Source organism: Anolis carolinensis, chromosome 1 (genome assembly GCF_035594765.1).
Source record: "Anolis carolinensis isolate JA03-04 chromosome 1, rAnoCar3.1.pri, whole genome shotgun sequence".
NCBI lineage: Eukaryota > Metazoa > Chordata > Lepidosauria > Squamata > Dactyloidae > Anolis > Anolis carolinensis.
In genome coordinates this window covers 55,524,636-55,540,979 of record NC_085841.1, presented here as the reverse complement: position 1 = coordinate 55,540,979, position 16,344 = coordinate 55,524,636, and the positions used below count along the sequence as shown (strand labels likewise).

General features: G+C 39.8%; 2 protein-coding genes across 4 annotated transcripts in view; both read right to left on the bottom strand.

Annotated features, from left to right (window-relative positions):
- LOC134295681 (uncharacterized) overlaps positions 1-16,344 on the bottom strand; it is a 183,758-nt gene that overhangs the window by 89,491 nt on the left and 77,923 nt on the right. The gene's annotated exons all lie outside the window — the stretch shown is intronic.
- smyd3 (SET and MYND domain containing 3) overlaps positions 6,590-16,344 on the bottom strand; it is a 490,738-nt gene continuing 480,983 nt past the window's right edge. For all 3 annotated transcript variants that reach the window (XM_062968961.1, XM_062968962.1, XM_062968963.1), the window contains one exon: positions 6,590-7,005. In XM_062968961.1, coding sequence (XP_062825031.1) covers positions 6,904-7,005 — 102 coding nt within the window. In that variant the 3' untranslated portion in view covers positions 6,590-6,903. The remainder of the gene's footprint in view (positions 7,006-16,344) is intronic.

Sequence of the window (16,344 nt, the reverse complement as noted above, 5' to 3'; positions counted from 1 at the left end):
TGTTTTTAATATTAATGATGTTTAATACTGTTTTAATACTTGTATATTTATATTTTAGTATATTTTTGTATATTTATATTTGCATTGTAATTCTTTTTATTTTGAGTTGCTTTGAGTCTCTGTATAGAGAAAAAAAGCAGGATATAAATAAACATAATAATAAAAATAAATGTGAGATATATGGATTTCTCTCTGGCAGGAATAAACTTTTATCTACTTAATGGAATGAAATGAATGAACAGATTTATGCTTAGAATTAGTGGGTTCCGCCACCACCCGCAACAGCTTTGCATTTATGATTTTAGTTTCCTGATTCAAGTTTTCCTTGCTAGGAAATATAAATTGTTGGATTCCGGAAAAATGTGGCCTCAGAAAAGTGGGTCTTTCATACTGGATAAAATGGCTGAGCATGAATCAAGCAATGTATAATATAAAATGGGTATTTTCTACAAAAAATATATGTGATGGATTTACATAGTTGTTTTTTCTTTTAATACACTAAAAAGGAGGAGGGGGAGGGGGAGGACTGCATCTATGTGTTTGCTACATGTCTTCTGTGATCCTGATGCAACTCAGGATCCTGATGCAAGTTAATACATCTCATGAATATAAGTCCTTTGCCTCTCCTTGTACTAGTGCATTGTTATTCCATCTTAAGCCTCCCCTTTATTTAAACCAAGTTGTCAAGATCTGCCTGCTTTTGTTATTGCAGCATACTCCACAATGGGTGAGCGCAACAACACCCCTGCTGTCTTTGCTGCTCTACATTTCCGTAGCACTCCCCCTTCAGAAGTTAAATTGTCCAGTAAACAACTCTCATACAAAAGTAAATGTCTCATGCAAAAGTAAATGTCTGTTTCATTTATTTCTCCCACTGAGAGGAACAAAAAGAATGAAATAAACTGTTACGAGTGAAAAGCAACACGAAAGGCATGGGGCTTGGGCCACTTCAATGTGAGTCATAAGCTTCTGTGGATCAGGGAGTGCCAATGCAAACCCCTCAACCAGCCAGAGGATAAATAAACAGTGAACATTACGCTTGCTGTGCTGGAAGTCATGTACAGTAGAGCTTCACGTATCCAACATAAACAGGCCGGCAGAACGTTGGATAAGCGAAAATGTTGGATAACAAGGAGGGATTAAGGCAAAACTTATTAAATGTCAAATTATGCTATGATATTACAAATTAAGCACCAAAACGTCATGTTTTACAACATATCGATAGAAAAAGCAGTTCAATACATGGTAACGTTATGTAGTAATTTACTGTATTTACGAATTTAGCACCAAAATATTGTAATGTATTGAAAGCATTGACCACAAAAACATTGGCTACTAACAAATTGACTACAAATAAAGATAGAATTGTATAAAATGAACTTACAGTAATAACATTGTCAGAAATTAAATCCATAAAAAGTTCCATCCTTGCTGTCTAGAGAAACAGCTGTGGATCTGTGCGGGAGGCAGACTGCGTTGGATAATCCAGAACATTGGATAAGAGAATGTTGGATAAGTGAGACTCTACTGTAGTTTTTCCCCATGTTATAATCTTCCAATCACATGACTCTCGCACATAGGCAAAGTAATGAATGCACTATTCCCACAGTCTTACACCATCCCCAGCACTTTTTCCTTTGCCTGATGAAGGTTACTCTTTAAATTGATTTTGGCTGTAGTCACTTATTTGGGCCATGGAGTATGTTGCTTTTGATCCTCCTCCTCCATTAATGATATTTTGCCTCATTAGCAAAGTCCTGCCTCCTATTATTCCTGCAGCCATAGTTCTGTCCATATTTGGTCAACTTTTTTTCATTGTTAGATGTAAGGGAAGTATAAGTGTTCAACCTTCCATGCCATTTGAACCATCATGTGGAAGTAGGGCGGTAGCATCAACAGATATAACATGCTCATAGGTAGGAAGCCTTTTTCTTTCTGCAGAATCTGAGAGAGTTAAAGAGTCATCAATCTGAATTTGCTCCTATCCCAATCCTATGGCATATTTTCTTTGGAATTCTATGAGGGTTTATTCTCTAGCAAATTTCAGATGGCAATTAGAGGCACACATAAAAAGGAGTAAGGTTCCCTCACAATCTTGGCGGCTCTTTGCAGTTATTGTTTTTGTTGCCATTGTGAGTCTTCAAACTGTTTCCATCTTAGGGTGACCTTAAGGGAAACCCATCGTAGGGACTTATTGGCAAGATTTGTTTGAGGAGTTTGCCTCGGAGCCCCTGATGGCGTAGTGGACTAAAGCCTCGTGACTTGATGGTTGGATTGCTGACCTGAAAGCTGCCAGGTTCGAATCTCACCCGGGGAGAGTGCAAATGAGCTCCCTCTATCAGCTCCAGCTCCATGTGGGGACATGAGAGAAGCCTCCCACAAGGATGGTAAAAACATCAAAACATCCAGGTGTCCCCTGGGCAACATCCTTGCAGACAGCCAATTCTCTCACTCCAGAAGCGACTCAAGTTGCTCCTGACCCACACACAAAAAAAGGAGTTTGCCTTTGCCTTCCTCTGATGCAGACATAGTGTGACTTTCCCAAAGTCACGCAACGCGTTTCCATGTCTTTTAGCATCATCCCACAGAACCATTAACATGTAATAAAAAGTACAGCAAAAGTATTCATTCAATAAATCTAATGTCTAATTTGTTTCTAAATGTCTCGGCCTATGTTTTCTTTTAAATAGTTATTCATAACATTGGTTTTAAAAGGGATCTTGGTTTTAAAAATCTGAGCAGTGATTTCCTGCGAGATAACTGAGCTTTTTGAGTAGTGCACACGACACAGCCTTCAGCCTAAATAGCTGGAAAAGCAATGTGGTGAAAACATTCTAGAACTAGGCTCAGGTACCTCCCAGGTAAGTGTGGGATGTTTCATATGCTATGATATGCGTAAATACCTTGAGAGGAGATTATTTCCTCACATTGGCATTCTTGAGCTGTAGCAGTAAATTATATCCAGAGTGTTCATTTCCTGTGAAATGTGCTTTGTAATGAATGATGTCAAGTTATTGCTATGAAGAAGCTGACTTGAGATTAATGAAATGACACTCATCGATGCGGAGATAGAAATAAATTGCAGGGGAGGGGCAGGGGGAGTTACACACCTGCAGTGATACTCTGAAACACATAAATGCTCTCTGTTTATATTGTCACCCAAATATTTGGCTTGGACTTTCATGTAAGGATTAAAATTATGGGCAGAGTTTAGACATATGATTAGATCTACAGTGGACAAAATCATCCAGTCAGCATGACCACTGGCCTTGGTGGCTGAAGAATTCTGGGCTATATAGACGGAGAACCTACATCCTATTAGCAGTGTCAAGTTTCACCACGTGAAATGTACTTGTTTCCTGTTTCCTACCCCTGCAGCAACCCCTACAGCCATTTAGTAGCTGCAGTAAGATGGGAGTGGCAAGCTGATGTCATTTTCCGAAGTCTGCTTTTTCCTTTGGTCAACTTCTAGAATACTACCAGCTGCTGTCTTCCTGCTCCCATCTTCTCTGTTATTAAATGGCTGTGGTGTGCCTCACTGGCATATAGGTAGGCTAAAAAAATGTGAAAATTCACTATCTTAATTTATGATAACCATAAAAAGAAGGTACCATGCAACATTATGCCTGTATATGTTGCAAATTGGATGTTGCCCCTTGTCTGAAAATGTAGGCAAAGGTCCTGCATTGTGGGAAATAGTTACAAAAATGGAGTCCCATTCATATTTGATGCTATCAACTTCCCAAATCCTTTTTTTTCAATCTCTCAGTGCCTCAACTGAGAGGTTTTTGAGGAGCTGAGGATCAGGGAATGGAGAATGTCTGCAGCACTCTTCCAGTTGTGGGTAAAGGCAGCTGGAGCAACACCTTGGGTTCTGCCACAACTGCTTCTTTCAGTGTGCCCCAGGCTGAGAGTGTACAGCAGACACAATCTCACTGCTACCTGATCTGCGGTGTCTTTAGCCTGGCTAAAAAGGTAGCTTCTGGAGATACGCAACCCTTTATCAACCAAAAATCTCCAGCAGTTATGAAATTGTAAATCAATTTTAATTACAGTTTTCCCTCACTTATTGCTGGGGTTAGGTTCCAGGACTACCCGCAATAAGTGAAAATCCGCAAAGTAGGGACGCTATATTTATTTTAATATGTATACATTATTTTAGCAGTTATACACTATTTTAAGTCTTTATCAACCAATCGTGTGTTGATAAATCGCCTCCCTCTCCTCCCGTTGTCGCTTGGGCTCCTTTTCTCTCCCTTTGGTTTCTCCTTCCTCCCTTCCTTAGGCTGTAAATTGTAATTTTTTATGATTTATAATAGTCTTTTAAAGTTTATTGAAAAACCGCGAAACAGCAAATCCGTGAAAAGTGAACCGCAAAGTAGTGAAGGACACTGTATACTAGTCCACCCACAATGTTTCCAAGACCTTATTAAGAGGTGTTTTGTTAGCCAAAATGCCTTACTCAGTGGCAGGCTGACTCCATTTGAAGACATTAGGAACACATAGTTCATCAACCTCAGAAGTGTCTCCACAAAGTGGCAGCAGCTCTCTAGAGTGTGACATAGACATCTTACTCAGTTTTGCCTAGAAATTATAGGAATTTAATCTGGGACCTTTTATATGCAAAATATGGAGTGGTAGTTTTTTAAAGTAAAAACTGACATTATCTCTTAATCTTTTTTCCCTAATGTAGACTCTAAAAGTCAAACATGGAAACATGCATAAGGTTGTTTCTGCTTCAAGCAAGTAAAGTACTGTTTGCATTACTAACTATAGCATATATTTTAGTATCAGGTGACGCTTCTAGGAAATGTAAGACTAGAACCTTCTCAATGACTTACACTGGAATAACTAGGGCTTCCTCAAATGTTGTACAATGACATACCTTGTATCTCTTGCACAGTGCTTTCTTCCAAGCTGTAAAAAGAGGAGCTGGATGGCACTTGTGTGCAACTCAGTCATGGTCCAAACAGCCAGATTGGTGAGGTGTGTGTCTTGCCTTTATACCACTCACGGAAAAGTAGCGGCTGATACCGTGCTCTTTGAGACCTTTACCATAAGTATGCTGGAAGGTTTTAAACTCTACCAATTGTATTAGAATCATTCTGACTGAATGCCCTGTATAAAGTACTGAATTGATTGACAAACTGATCCTCCTGCATAGCAATGAGAAAGGAAAGGCTGCATTGGAATGGGAGCTGCGGAGAGCATTTGCAATGTGGGTTCTGAGGTGAATTTGCTTGTTGCATGCATAAAGAATTACAATCTACAATGATATAAACAAAATGAATGGTGATGGTGTAAACATCACTTAGGTCATTATAATTCACCAACAGCACTCTTCTATTTTTTTCTTGAATTTGAAAGATTTGGGATTACTTAAAATGATCTGATTTAAAATATAGGATATGTATCCTATACAAAATGGGGAGGAGTGAATCTGCAGGAGGGAACTTGGACTTTCCACAGGTATATAAACTCCAATTGCCTAGTTTCCAACAGATCTCACAACCTCTGAGGATGCCTGCCATACATGCAGGTGAAATGTCAGGAGAAAATGCTTCTGGAACATGGCCATACAGTCCGGAAAGCTCACAGCAGCCCAGTGATTCCTGCCATGAAAGCCTTCGACAACACAATAGTACCACAATTTTGGAGTCTGGAAAAAAATACACGGTGTCGTTGAAGGCTTTCATGGCCGGAGTCACTGGATTGCTGTAGGTTTTTTGGGCTGTATGGCCATGTTTCAGAGGCATTCTCTCCTGACGTTTCACCCACATCTATGGGAAGCATCCTCAAAGGTTGAGGTCTGTTGGAGACTGGGGAAGAACCTACAGCCCGAAAAACCTACAGCAATCCAAAAATACACTGCTTTCTCAAAATGTTATTTGCCCCCCCCATTAGTGTTTCTTTGTATTGACTCTTTTATTTTTCAGTGATTGGTTTGGGGGGGGCACCAAAATACTGTTTGTTTACACTTGAAAATTACCTAGGGCCGGCCCTCACAATGCTTAATAATTTTCTTGAGCATTGGTAGGCATTATTGGTAATATTAGATAACATCTATAAAACATATTAAAACTAAAACAATCAAGGAATTGGATCTAGGTTAAAGTGCCTTTTTACTTAGAAATAAATCAGTGGGGTTTGCTTACTAATTTGTATCTGGAGTTGCAGCATATGAGTTTGGCTTTGCTTATCATGGAGCATTCCCATCTTTTTTTATAACCTGTATGGCCAGATTATCAGCCAAGTCACTGTACCACTGAAACTCAAATGATGCTAAATCTGTTGAATTCAAGTAACTCAGGAGTTAAGTCATTTTATATCTTTGGAAGACTGGAGTGAATTAGCACACTCGAGTTCCATAATTGGCAAACTGGAAAAATGTATCAGGAAATTACAGCCTGTAAATACTACATGGGGGCAGGGGGAGGGTGTAATACTGAAAATTGATTTCAAATATTTTAGCATTCAGAGGTATTGGTATCTATGATTTGTAATTATTGTCCATTAAATCATGTAGACCAAAATATATAGAATGTAGTTTGACAACCATGGACAATGAATAAAGAAATGTACACAAATCTTCATTTTCTACATATTTAATAATACCGTGACTGTCCAGATTTCTTTCTCAGTACATTGAACTGCAGGGAGCACACTTCATGTTAGAATGTCAAGTGTTAAGAAATATCACTTGGAAAATTACCAGAAGGTAATAATAGAGAGCTTATACTTCAAAACAAATGGAATCTTTTCCTACTGCACTCCTATTAATGGGATTTGTATACATGTAGGAAGATTTCATATGGGCTGTCTGGAAAGGCATTTGCTGTTTTCTGTCTTTTCTGTTGTGTCTCCCCCCCACCCCAAAACCCGACAGTGATTTGTAGGTCTTCTTCATTCCAATTGCAAGCCAGCCTCACATTCTTCCTTAAGCATCATCAAGTCTTGCACTAGGCTATGCTCTGTCCCATGGGTCACTTTCATAATATCATAAGCCTGAAGGAAAAAAGAAAAAAGTCAACCAATCCATCATCTTTTAGAGTATAAAATTTATACTATACCTTGCAGTCAGAGCTTGGGAGCAATTAATTCATTTTCCTGAAACCAAAACCCTTCTCTCAAAACAGTCAGCCTTCAACTTTTGCAGGGATTAAGGGCAGAAAACCACCACGAAAGTGGAAAAAAACAGGAATATCTCTAGGCCCCACAAAGCAACAAAAGCACCTGTTCTGGCAGGGTGTTTTGGCCTGACCACATTGTATGTTCCCTCAAACACTCACTCACTTGTGCTGGTGATGGGAAGGGGATGGGACGGGGAGTGGGAGAATCCGTGTGTTCCCTCAATTATCACTTGGGCAGATAGGGTGGAAGGGCTTAGGGCTGGGACACAAGGAAAGAGGACAGGTGGTCCATGGTTTCTTGACAGACGGAGACAACTAGAGGGGGGGGCAGCAGCAGCAGTGGGAGAAGGACAAGGGAGGCAGGAGGGGCTGGAATAGCTAGTCTTGCAGTTGCATCACTCTCTTGCCTACTCTGGATACTCAGGCACCAGCCACTACTTCGACTCCTATTTCCTCATCCCATCCTCTTCCCAAGGGAAGGAGGGCATGCATGCATACACTTGTCAGGATCAGTCAATCTATCAGTTTGATTTCTCCTGAGCAACCAAAAAATTGACCACTTACTAAGCCTAAGATGACCACCAGTGTTGTTGAAGTCCTAATTAAAAGTGGTTACAAGGGAGAAAACTCTTTTCAGTAATGGTGTCTGGTTTTAAAAAATGGAGAGGGATTTATTTAGCATCTATGTTTTAACTTTTTTAAACCAGACTATTTCCAGGAATTTTAAGAGCTTAATTTTAATGCTTCAAGATCAAGCTGCTGGCAAAACCCAATTTTCAATTTTGTACATTCCTGGCAAGCTGTGTTGCCACATTTTTCTGGAACTGAAGGTCTATCTTTACTTACCATATATACTCGAGTATAAGCTAACCCAAATATAAGCCGAGGCATCTAATTTTACCACAAACAACTGGGAAAACATTGACTCAAGTATAAGCTGAGAGTGGTAAATTTCAGAAATAAAAATAGATACCAATAAAATTAAATTAATTGAGGCATCAGTAATTAAATGTTTTTAAATATTTACATAAAACTAATTTAAGATAAGATGTCCAACTCTGATTAAATCATTATTCTCATCTTCTTCAATGTAAATGTGCTTATGTAGCCTTTTAATAATAATAGAGTAAAATAATAAATGTAAGAATGATAATACAGTAAAATAATAAATATAATAATATCAGTGAAATAATAATAATAAAAATAGAGTAAAATAAATGTAATAGTAACAATAATAATAGAGTAAAATAATGAATCTAATGATAATAATAGGGTAGAAGAATAAATGTAATAAAACCAATAATAGTAGAGAAAAATAATAAATGTACCATTTATTGACTCGGCAACTAGGTGCAGCGATTTCGCTCACCATTTTGCAGGCAAAGTTGCTCAGATACGCCTTGAGCTAGACTCCAGTTTAATTGTAGTTCCAGAGGAGGTAACCAAGGTACCTGTCTGTTCGATCTTATGGGATTCTTTCCGGCTTGTTCTTCCTGATGACGTGGAGGGGATTCTTGGGTCTGTGAGGGCGACCACCTGCGCTCTGGATCCTTGCCCCTCCTGGTTGGTCAAGCTGGCCAAAGATGGGTTGTTGGATTGGTTTGTGACCATAATAAATGCCTCTTTGGTTCAGGGGTCAGTTCCATCCTGCTTTAAGCAGGCGGTAGTAAAACCACTATTAAAAAAGCCCTCGCTTGATCCATCTATTTGTAACAACTACAGACCAATTTCCAACCTCCCATTTTTGGGCAAGGTGCTGGAGCGGGTGGTTGCCAAGCAGCTCCAGGAGTTTCTCGATGACACTGATTTTCTGGACTGCTCGCAGTCTGGCTTCAGGCCTGGGCACAGTACCGAGACGGCTTTGGTCGCCTTGGTGGATGACCTCCGCAGAGAGCTGGACAGGGGGAGTGTGACCCTGCTGGTTCTCTTGGACATCTCAGCGGCTTTCGATACCATCGACCATGGTATCCTTCTGGGGAGGCTCTCTGGGATGGGGCTTGGTGGCACTGTGCTGCAGTGGCTCCGGTCCTTCCTGGGGGGTCGTTCCCAGATGGTGAAGTTGGGGGACTCCTGCTCGGACCCCTGGCCATTGACCTGTGGGGTCCCGCAGGGGTCTATTCTATCCCCCATGCTATTCAACATCTACATGAAACCGCTGGGAGAGGTCATCCGGAGTTTTGGAGGGTGTTGCCATCTCTACGCAGATGACACGCAAATCCACTACTCCTTTCCATCTGAATCCAAGGAAGCCCCTCGGATGCTGAACCAGTGCCTGGCCGCTGTGGCGGACTGGATGAGGAGGAACAAGCTGAGGATCAATCCTGACAAGACAGAGGCCCTCCTGGTCAGTCGCGCGTCGGATCGGGATATTGGGTGGCAACCTGTGCTGGACGGGGTTGCACTCCCCCTGAAATCACAGGTCCGCAGTTTGGGGGTCCTTCTGGACTCAGCGCTGACGCTTGAGGCTCAGGTGTCGGCGGTGGCCGGGAGGGCCTTCGCACAACTCAAACCTGTGCGCCAACTGCGACCATACCTCGTGAAGTCTGACTTGACCACGGTGGTGCATGCCTTAGTTACCTCTAGACTGGACTACTGTAATGCGCTCTACGTGGGGCTTCCCTTGAAGACGGCCCGGAAACTACAACTGGTTCAGCGCTCGGCGGCCAGATTAATTACAGGGGCGAGCTACAGGGAGAGATCTACTCCCCTGTTCAAGGAGCTCCACTGGCTGCCGTTCACCTTCCGGTCTCAATTCAAGGTGAATACCATCATTTATAAGGCCCTAAACGGTTTGGGACCCACCTACCTTCGTGACCGTATCTCCTATTATAAACCTGTTCGATCCCTCCGCTCATCCGGGGAGGCCCTTCTTTCGCCACTGCCTTTATCCCAGGCCCGTCTAGTGGGAACGAGAGAGAGGGCCTTTTCTGCTGTGGCCCCCCGACTGTGGAATTCATTGCCCTCTGAGATCAGGCAAGCCCCCACCTTATTGGCTTTTAAGAAAGATCTAAAAACATGGCTTTTTCGATGTGCCTTCGGGGAGTAAATGTTATATACCTTTTGATTACTCCCCTTGGATTTTATTCTTTGGACTGTTTGGACTGTTCCATCTTATACCCCTGTTCTCTTTATTTATATGCCTCTCTCTCCCGAGTTTTTAATTAAATGTTCATGTGGCCCGCCCTGTCTGCTCTGATCTGTGTTGTAATGTATATGATTATTTTTGTACTATTATATTGTGTTATGATATATTGTTTTATTTTGTTATATTGTATGGTGTCTGGGCATGGCCCCATGTAAGCCGCCCCGAGTCCCCATTGGGGAGATGGTGGCGGGTTATAAATAAAGTTTTATTATTATTATTATTATTATTATTATTATTATTATTATTATTACCATAGATTTTTGAGTATAAGCCAACCCGAATAAAATAATAAATATAATTATAATCATAGAGTAAAATAATAAATGTAATAATACCAATAATAATAGAGAAAAATAATAAATGTACCATATAGTTGAGTATAAGCCGACTCGAATATAAGCCAACCAGGACCTCCTAAAAAAGGGCTGAAAAACTCGACTTATACTTGAGTATATACGGTATATAATTGATGGATATTCACATGATTGATATATGGTGACACACACGTTAGACAGGGCCTACTCAGGGGTGGCCCCTGGACTCACCAACTACCTTCCCAAGGAAGTCAGAGTGGTCCCCTCTCTGTTAATCTTCTAATGGCAGGCCAAAAGCATTTTATTCAGACAATCTATTAAACCAAAAAAAATTATAAGGATAGGGCTAGGACAGCAATTCCCAACCTGGGGTTCCCAGATGTTTTTGGCCTTCAAGTCCCAGAAATCCTAACAGCTGGTAAACTGGCTGGGATTTCTGAGAGTTGTAGTCCAAAAACATCTGGGGTCCCCAGGTTGAGAACCACTGGGCTAGGAGGAGCTGCATTTTTAAGAACTATTTTAAACAGCTTATTTGTCTATTTTTAAAAATGCATTTTGACTTATTTGTTTTAATAATTGTAACTACTAGTAGTTTAATTTTATTTTAATATGTACTTTGTTTATGTTTTTAATTGAATTGCTTTTCAGTTGTGAGCTGCCTTGGGCCACAATTCTGGGAAAAGAAGAATAGTAATAATAATAGTCTGCTCTTTTCACAGTAATAGGGTGCAAGACAGTTTAAAATGTTTAAAAACAATGCACAATAAAAAAGATACAATTTCAATAAAAATAAAAGCATAAATGATATTTAAAAGACAATTAAATAATAAATTTAAAACACAAGAAATGTTTTAACTTGCTAGTAGGATAGCAAGGATGGAGCCACCCAGGATACTCTAAGGAGTAGTAACAAAGTCTGGGAGCAGCCACTAAGAAGACTGGCTCCCTTGTTCTCACAAAAGGAGTCTGAAAAGGTGGTGGGGCACTGTAAAAGGCTTCTGCAGAAGATCTTGAGCTCTTAGATATTACATCCTATTTGGTTTCAGCCAATTTTGGGCTTATTTGGCCTTTCACTTCTCGTGGATTGTGAGCAGTGAAACTGCGACCTTATAGGGAGGTTTCTTTCAGTTTGTGGAGAAAATCATGCCCCCAAATTGAAGCCATTTAAAACAAAGCAAATACAAAAATTAAAGAACAATTAAATAGTACTGTGTAATTAAAACAGAATTAAATATAATAAATACAATTAAAATACATTTTAAAACACACAACCCCCCCCCCCCCCCAATGTATACAGTTAAATATTGTGGTGTGCCTTCATTTCCAATTTATGGTAACCCTAAGATGAACATATCATGGGATTTTCTTGACAGGACCTATTCAGAGTGCTTGCTATTGCCTACCTCTGAGGGTGAGAGAATGTAAGTTGTTGAAGGTAAACCAGTAAGTTTTCATGAATTCAAACCACTAAACCTTGTTGGCCCTTTCAAATATCCTAGTCCATGTCAAATATCCTATTCCTGCCAACTTAGTAGTTCGAAAACATGCCAATGTGAGTAGATCAATAGGTACCGCTCCGGCGGTAAGGTAACGGCGCTTCATGCAGTCATGCCGGCCACATGACCTTGGAAATGGAGATGAGCACCAACCCCCAGAGTCGGTCACGACTGGACTTAACATCAGGGGAAAATCTTTACCTATTCCATGTCAAAGAGAGGTGTAAGCATACAACGCAGCACCTTTTCTTCACTGGCCATTACAATTTGGAATATGATTCTCAAAAGTTTCCATTTTACTGGCAGCCAGACATTTCTGCAGAATTGGTGACTGGAGCATGTATGTAAGTTAAGCAGAGAACACACGGGCAATGCACTATACTTAATTTTTATCGTGTCAGAAACGACTTGAGAACATACTGTAAGTCACTTCTGGTGTGAGAGAATTGGCCATCTACAGAGACATTGCCCAGGGGATGCCTGGATGTGATAGCTGGGAGGCTTCTCTCATGTCCCCGAAGGCTAGAGTTGACAGATGGGAGCTTACCCCATCTCGCAAATTTGAAACAGCAACCTTCAGGTCAACAATCCAACCTTCAGGTCAGCAGTTCATCCGGCACAAGGGTTGAACCCATTGCGCCACTGTGGCTCTTTTATAGAGAAGACACAGAAGTGTACTGCAGAAATGATTATTTCTATTTCATGTTCCATGTGATAACAGCTAATCATTTATATTGAGCTCTATAGAACCAGTGGCTTTCCATGATCCAAGCAATTAGTTTTATGGTGAATAACATGAGTGCACAAAGAGGACCAGGGCATGGCATGGTAAAATGCCATTGTTTTCTGCCCAAGAACAGAAAGCCTCATTAGATAATTGGTACAAATGTGCCTCAGAATGCAAAGAAAAGACCAGCGTATTCATTTGTGTTTGATTTGCATTCAGACTGGACAACGTACCTAACATCAGAGAAGTGCAGAGCGGTATGCAAATATGCCACAGCTCTGCTCAGTCAGTCATGATGAAAGGACGAAGCCGGCTCCATTGAGCTGATGGGCTACAAAGCGAAGGGCAGGGTATTGGGGAAATAATTTCTGCTTCTTCTTTGTCTCTTGATTAAAACGAATGCCTGTTAGGAGATGGCAAAGGAAGGACAAATACCTAGAAAGTCACACTCATTTTACTTTCATCACACGTGCAGTTACTAATGCACAGAGCCAGCTGGAGAGAACCAGTTCAAATGAAGCCTAGTCAAAAAGAGGCATCAATGTGAAGCAGAAGAGATTTATGTTTGAGTTCCTTCATGTTTTTCCCAGTAGGGGATTGCCAGGATGTAAGCCACTGCAATTTTCAGCAATGGAATTAATGTATTCTTATCGACTTGCATTCCCTTAGAACCAGTCTTCAAAAACCATGCGATGAAAGTCATTGTAGGGTTAATCTCTTCTTGATGTGCTAGCCTTCTGTATACGGCAAACAGGGAGGTTTTGTTCAAGTTATGTGGTACAATCTTTGAAGTCTATGTCCTTTTCCCAATATACTAGCTTTCTATGCCACACCACCATATTTTTGATTTACATCTTGCCTTCTTTCCACTTCCAAAAACAAGAGTCAATACACTTACAGGGAAGTTGTGTTATTGTTTTGCATGGTAGAATAGGTAAATATGAATTCAATTTTAGGCTGCTAGAATAATGTTTTGAACTATTGGGGAAAATCTATTCTACATAAAGTGAGAAGTTCATCTTCTGTGTGTGCATGCACATTGATGCTGCTGCAGAAACAGCAAAGGAAAAACTACCAAGATATCTGGTTTAGCTAACCTATTCCAATAGGATCAATTACTACAATACACAATGACAGCCAGTGTTTATTAAATGTCAACTACTATTCCCAGAATAGTTTGAAAGCACAAATTGTACAACCTGGTGCAGCTGATGTCCATTTGGCCAGTGACTAGAAACTGGAACCAATGACTGGAAATAACATGTAGGATGACATGAAGCTAGTAATTTTAATATGTTACCTTTTTTCAGTGAGGATTTAGTGACGATACTTTCCAAAGGTTTAGCCTGCAGAAGAGAAGGCTAAGAGGAGACATGTTAGCCATGTATAAATATGTGAGGGGGAGTCATAGGGAGGAGGGTGCAAGCTTGTTTTCTGCTGCCCTGCAGACTAGGACACGGAACAACGGCTTCAAACTACAGGAAAGAATATTCCACCTGAACATTAGGAAGAATTTCCTCACTGTGAGAGCTGTTCAGCAGTGGAACTCTCTCCCCCGGACTGTGGTGGAGGCTCCTTCTTTGGAGGCTTTTAAACAGAGGCTGGATGGCCATCTGTCGAGGGTGCTTTGAATGCGATTTCCTGCTTCTTGGCAGGAGGTTGGACTGGATGGCCCATGAGGTCTCTTCCAACTCTACTATTCTATGATTCTATGATTCTAGGTAATGCAAATGGCTGGGGGAAGGTTACTTTACAGGGGTCACATTTAACGTTTCTAGATATTTTCAAGATATTTTCAAAAGTTAACTTTCAAGAGCACTTTAAGGAATTTTTCAGGTGCATTTTGATGGGAGCTTTGTAAAATTGTGTGTCGTTATTAATAATATGTTCATTATATATTATTTTTATTTATTTATTTTATTTGTTCAATCAATATGAAATATTTTATAGAAATATACTAAATAGTAACAAGAAGTCCAATTAGGAACAGATTATATTATTTCTTAAACATTACTGCAAATTAATCCTGAAATATTACAGTGAATAAAAAAAACAAATTACTCTTAAAATGCAGCTTTACAGGAGATACGATATCAGTAGCTGGTTGAATTGGATTTAGAACTAGCATGTGACTTGGGATAATTTGACAAAACATGTCAATATGTAGTGCTAGAAATGTTCTCATTTGGCTTGTATCTTAAATCTCAAGGTTAATCTACTAATTTGAATGCACTGTGGCATCTAAAGTATTATATAAGATGGTGTTTTGTTAAATTGATTGAATTGGGTGTTTTTCTAGTATTGCTACAAGATTGGTTGGAATTTTTACCACAGAGTGAAATAGGAATGAAGAGTGCAACAAAGATGTTGGTTGCTCCCAAATGGTTTCACTTTCTTGCCTGAGTGTCCTTGGTCCCCAGAAGAATGTGAACAGGCTTGTAAGGACTGTATTTGGTATTACTTGTAAAGTGTGGAGAAACATTACTTGATGTAGAATGTTTCAGATAGAAAACCTTTGACTTGTATCACAAGAACTTTACTGTCTCTTGTTCCATTTTCAAGCTTATGAAAAAGGGTCTTTTATGGTCACTCTTAGCTTCTGAAATTCCTTGCTTAATGAAGGAAATTGGCTCCCTCTTTGATGTCCTTCTCACATCAGTCAAATAGTTTCTATTTAATCAGGTTTTTGGTATGTCAACTGTTCTGTTTTAAAGAAAGGGTAACTGATGGGTTAACATCCATTTCTCATATTGTTGCAATTTATTCATGTCTGTTTTAAGTGATAAATTAAATTGCAATTTAGTTTGGTTTCATTTGACTATTGTTCTTTTTGAACTAAGACTTTTAAAATCAAACTTCAACTCTCCACTCCACCATGAAAACACTGGGTAACCATGAGTAAGTCACATTTTCTCAGTTCAGAGGAAAGCAAAAAACAAAACAAACCAAGACAAACCATAATAGGTCCACCTCAGGGTTGCTGAAATTCAGAATTGACTTGGAGACACATACTAATTATAAGTTTTCTTGAGCACCATTGTGGATGGAAAGCTGGGAAATATTGATTAATTAAGTATGAGACTATCAATCAGATATAACGCCCAAAAGAACATAACATGTTAACAAACTACAAGTGAACAACCCTCCACATAACAATGAAATCTAAGATTATTTTTGTTCTTGAATTTGCTTACAAATAATAATATTAAGAGAGATGCATTTAAGTCAAGCAATCTAACAATATGAAATTCACTTTTCTCTTCATAACTCTTCTTAAAATTAGAAAGGCCTCTTCTAATTCTGACAATACAACATGAAACGTAGCCACTGCTGCCCTCTACTTGCAATGAATCTTGCAAGTCATAGTGGATTAAAAACCTGACAGAGTTTATTGCAGTTCCAGAGGAGAGACCTTTAAAATTGAAATTTGCTTTTGAACTCAAATATATCAGCTTTCGAAGTCAGATCTACATATATGTCTGTCTGTCTGTCTCTGTGTTATTTCCAGGCTCAGTGCTTGAATTTCATACTT